We start from the raw sequence: 5,099 nt of genomic DNA, 5'->3' as shown, positions 1-5,099 counted from the left end.
TCCCAAACTAAAACGCGCAGGAAGTTGAGTATGTTACCACCTTTAGTGGACACTTGGCCCGATAGACGGGGAAAGTTTCACAAAAATCCATCCTGAACCTGATTTTTGTCGGCTTTGCAAATGTGACTCACAAAATAAAAAAAACCCTTTTGTTGATCTTAAGTGCTCAAAGTGATTGTTTAATAGTACGCAAATTTCCACTCATTTTTGACCGATTGCACAATTGAAAAGCTTCTAAGAGCTTCTGCAGCTCAGTCCCCAACGCCCTCAAGTCGATATCTTTGTCCATTTGCAACCAGTCGAAATCGCCAGACCTTAAAGTAAGTTTTAAACTGATTAGCCAAAAGCGTGAACTTCAGACAAACATTTATGGAACTAATCCGACATTAAGCAGGGATTCGTTTCGTGAAGCCAGTGCTCTTTTCTACAACTAAAACTGGTTCGGATTGGTGATGAACTTTAGCGCATCGTGAAAGTTTACATTCAAACTCCGGGTCCCAGACGAATCACTTTAAGTTGCTGGCGGTTGGATAAGGACAATTTTAACGACTGTATTAGAAGAGTTTTTGTGTTAGTTTGAAGGGTTTCCAGGGCAGTTCAGCCAAAAATCAGTTGATTTTAAACGCGAAAAACTTCCAGGTACAATGGATTTGGTAGAGTCGAGAGCTCCTACTATGATCTCTGGGCTGAGTACTACTTGAAGTTCTTTGATGCCTATCTGGAAAACAACGTCACATTTTGGGGCGTGACCACGCAAAACGAACCTGTAGATGGGCTGTTTGGTACCAGTGTACCGAATAATGGCTTCACTTCATCTGAAATGGTAAGGGTATAGCTGTGTCTTAAAAGCTGGAAAACTTGCATCGTCTGTTTGTGAAAACAGAATATTTATGCACCAGAAAAATTTAAAAAATCCGAAAATCCTCAAACCAAACCTGAAATTTCCGTTGTATTAGGCTCAATACATTTTGTACATTTACAGGTAAACTGGATTAAAAACTCATTTGGACCGACAATTCGCAACTCCAGTTACAGCGATTTGAAAATCATGGTGCATGATGACCAGCGGCTTTTATTGCCACTCTTAAAATACGTATGTTTCAGTCTTAGTCTATTTAATTATTTGAAAATTCGCACTTTTTCCAGCAAGTAATCAGTGATAGCGACGTACTGGCATATGCTGATGGCATAGCTGTCCATTGGTACACAGACTTTATCACTTCAGCGTCGCTGTTAGACTTTGCTTCAAGTGACGATAAGGATTTGTTCCGTTTGGGCACTGAAGCATGCATAGGTAGCAATCAATCAATTAGTCAATCAATCAATCAATGGATCAACTTATCTTCGGCTACATTTATTTTTCAGACCCGACTACTGACCTCGGAGTAACTATTGATTTGGGTAGCTGGGCCCGAGGGGAGCGATACTTTAAAAGTATTATCGAGGTAAACGTGTTTAACTTCTTTAATTTTACGTGCTTTTATTTGCCCGTTTTCTTGTTCTGTATTAATTGCACTAATTGTTTTATTGCTATTCGATCTGGGCGTTACAGATGCATTTATTGATTACTCTCCGCTGTTTTCTGGGCTTTAATTCGTCGAAAGTGTGTTTAATCGGAAAGGCTCAGAAGCTTTGGATGAAAGTACCTGAACGACTAGTAAAACATCGGTTTTCGGCTTTTCTCGACTTTATCAGCGGCTCAATTTATTCGGCAATTTAAGCTGTTTTGTGCCGGCGCTCGTTGACTGTGTTTTAAATTGTTTTACTACTTGGATTATTCCTTTTCCCATTTTAGGTTTCTTTCTCAGCTTGATTGATCTTTCGAGCCTTCATTTTTCGCTTTTTAGTTAAACGTGGGGGGTTTGTACACTTTTGTGCATTCACATAGTTGGGCAAATAAAGTGAGTAGTTTGTCAAAAATTCCCGAAATGTTTTCCGCTCTTTTATTGCAACAAATTTTATATAAAAAAGTTGGTTGCGCTCGCTTACTTAAAAATTCGCTTCTCCCAAACTAAAGCTCGCAGGAAATCGAGTCTGTTACCACCTTTAGTGGATACTTGGTGCGATAGATGGGAAAAGTTTCACAAAAAGCCATCGTTAACCTGATTTTTGTGGGCTTTGCAAATATGACTCACAAAATTGATGTTGTAAGTGAGTTGCGCTAGCTTACTTAAAAATTCGTATCTCCCAAACTAAAATACGCAGAATGTTGAGTCTTTTACCACCTTTAGTGGACACTTATCCCGACAGAGGGTAAAAGTTTCACAAAAATCCATAGTTAACCTGATTTTTGTCGGCTTTACAAATGTGACTCACAAAATTAATGTTGTAAGTCAATTGCCCTCGCTTACTTAAAAATTCGCACCTCCCAAACTAAAACGCGGAGGAAGTTGAGTCTGTTACCACCTTTAGTGGACACCTGGCCCGACAGACGGTGAAAGTTTCACAAAAATCCATCGTTAACCAGATTTTTCTGGGCTTTGCAAATGTAACTCACAAAATTGATGTTGTAAGTCCGTTGCGCTCGCTTACTTAAAAATTTGCAGTTCCCAAACTAAAACGCACAAGAAGTTGAGTCTGTTACCATCTTTAGTGGACGCTTGGTCCGATAGACGGGTAAAGTTTTACAAATATCCATCATGAACATGATTTTTATCGGCTTTGCAAATGTGACTCAAAATTGATGTTCTAAGTCAGTTGCGCTCGTTTACTTAAAAAGTCGCACCTCCCAAACTAAAGCTCGCAGGAAATCGAGTCTTTTACCACCTTTAGTGGACACTTGGCCCAATAGACCTGCAAAGTTTCATAAAAATGCATCATTAACCTGATTTTTCGCCACTTTGCAAATGTGACTCACAAAAGTGATGTTGTAAGTCAGTTGCGCTCGCTTACTTAAAAATTCGTATCTCCCAAACTAAAACGCGGAGGAAGTTGAGTCTGTTACCACCTTTAGTGGACGCTTGGTCCGATAGACGGGTAAAGTTTCACAGATATCCATCATGAACATGATTTTTATCGGCTTTGCAAATGTGACTCAAAATTGATGTTGTAAGTCAGTTGCGCTCGCTTACTTAAAAAATCGCGTGTCTCAAACTAAAGCTCGCAGGAAATCGAGTCTTTTACCACCTTTAGTGGACACTTGGTCCGATAGACGGGGAAAGTTTCACAAAAATCCATCTTTGACCTGATTTTTGTTTTTGAAAACAGTCCGAAATTTTTTTCCGCGCGCTCATTGCAGCAAATTTTATTTCAAAAAATTATCCATTTGCTCTTTTCTCATTCATCCTAATCAATTTCTCATTTTGCCCGATTTGTTTGCGTCTCTAGCTCGTATTTCCTTTGGTCAGCTAAAAAAATTATCGTCGTCTTGATAAGATCAGCTTCAGAGTATTGTTCCTTGAACTTGGTGAGTTTGTGCACCTGATATTAATATAAATATTTTACTTTTACTTTATTTTTAAACTTTTTTGGTGTTTGATTTCTGTTTGCACGCACTAAATATGTGTTCGTGGCCGTCTATTGAAGTAATCGAAGCCACTTCTTAAAAACTTTTAAAAACTTGAACGTTTTTCTAACTTCTCAAAATTTTGCTCGTGGTTTGGCTTGACTGTCTTATACATTTTCTAACCCTTCCTTATGCGTTTCAGATATTCTTGAGCTTATGGGGTTCTGATAATTTCCCATCCAATATTAATAGACTTTTGGCTGATTCTAAGCAATTTTCCTTTAGTTTTCTTGCAAGATTCTGCGGTTTTTTCTGTTCTCTTGACCTGTTCAGTTGCTGTCGATCACAGAACAACATTTGCCTAATTCCTGTTCTGATAAACATTCCCAAAAATAATTAAAACATCTCGAAGGCACTAAATTTACCGCTTTAAGTCTTCCTTTGCTTTCGCCGTGACAAATATTCTTATTCAACCGAATTGAATCAATTTAAGGTCCCAATGCCAAATGGGCAAACATTGGGGGTCTAAAATTGGACATTGTTGTGTCGGAGAAGAGGTTTTGCTGAACTGAAAATCTCGTAATAATTCTTGGGCAAAGCAAGAAGAAAACGCTTTCTATGGGCGAATTGCTTGCAAACAAACCGCTATCATTAGCGATGCTGAGTGCATTTTTCAGTTGGACGGAAAACGGCCCCAAGATTCATGAATGCACTTTGCATGAACGAATATACTTTTTCGACAATCGCTTTTGGCGACCGGTTTTAAAGGGAGTAAAATTGATTGTTTGCATTAATAATAAGAGCAGCAAAACCACATTAGTATTCCGGCAAGTCGCGATTTATTGGAGGTTCTTTCGCAAACTTTGAGAGTTTTTCAGTGGCAAAGATGCGCTTTGAAATTTAATGCTGACTCCAGGAATATTAGGTGTGTTTGCAATTTTTTTGCCACCCTTTCGCCGGAAAGTTCCAAAAGCTGTTTCCATTATAACTTTTATGCTGCTGATAAATCGCGCTTTAAGGCCCTGCCTGGGAAACTTTCGTTCAAAGCTTCGAGCCATTTTTTTCACTGTTTCTGCTTACTTTCTATTGCATTGTTTGCCGTTATTGCGCAAAACTAAGCTTAAGTGTTAATGGATGGCGCAAAAATAAAACGCAATCAAATAGTTTTCCTTCGTAGGACTTGAATTATGATTTTGTCGGCTGGGTTGACTGGAACATGGCTTTAAATACCAGTGGAGGGCCGAACTGGATCCAAAATGAGGTGGACGGGCCCATAATAGTCAACACAACATCCGACGAATTTTACAAACAGCCAATGTTTTACGCTCTGGGCCATTTTTCCAAGTTTGTTGTCACCGATTCGCAAAGAGTTGCTATCAGCACAACAGACGATGATCTGGATGTAATCGGCTTTGTTCGACCAGATGGACTGGTTGCTGTTGTGATTTTGAACAGGTATTTATTGAAGTTCAGAGCTAATGATATTCTCATCTTTCCTGAGTTTAACTTTGAACATCGTTTATTTCATTGCGTTGCGGCGAGAGAACAGCGCCATCGTCAGATTTAAAATTTACACAAACTCATGATTGGTAAAAATCAACGTTCTTTTAGGTCTTTGCCTTCTTGAAACCGTAAATTTGTCTTTCGAGAGACA

The 5,099-nt window shown here is 38.9% G+C and overlaps 1 protein-coding gene across 1 annotated transcript; it reads left to right on the top strand.

Annotated features, from left to right (window-relative positions):
* Positions 1-639: 639 nt before the first annotated feature.
* Positions 640-4,900, top strand: LOC109542721 (lysosomal acid glucosylceramidase; the record flags this gene model as incomplete). The annotated part of the gene is given in 5 exon segments (XM_048670016.1): positions 640-823; positions 983-1,093; positions 1,147-1,294; positions 1,366-1,445; positions 4,623-4,900. Coding segments are annotated over 5 exon segments (801 nt in total), but the record flags the coding sequence as incomplete, so codon positions are not given.
* Positions 4,901-5,099: the final 199 nt, after the last annotated feature.

This window comes from Dendroctonus ponderosae, unplaced genomic scaffold (genome assembly GCF_020466585.1).
Source record: "Dendroctonus ponderosae isolate FM_Combo_2020 unplaced genomic scaffold, Dpon_F_20191213v2 Dpon_F_20191213_920, whole genome shotgun sequence".
NCBI classification, from domain to species: Eukaryota; Metazoa; Arthropoda; class Insecta; order Coleoptera; family Curculionidae; genus Dendroctonus; species Dendroctonus ponderosae.
Note: the sequence above shows the minus strand (reverse complement) of the source record. Positions and strands in the feature narration are given on the sequence as shown.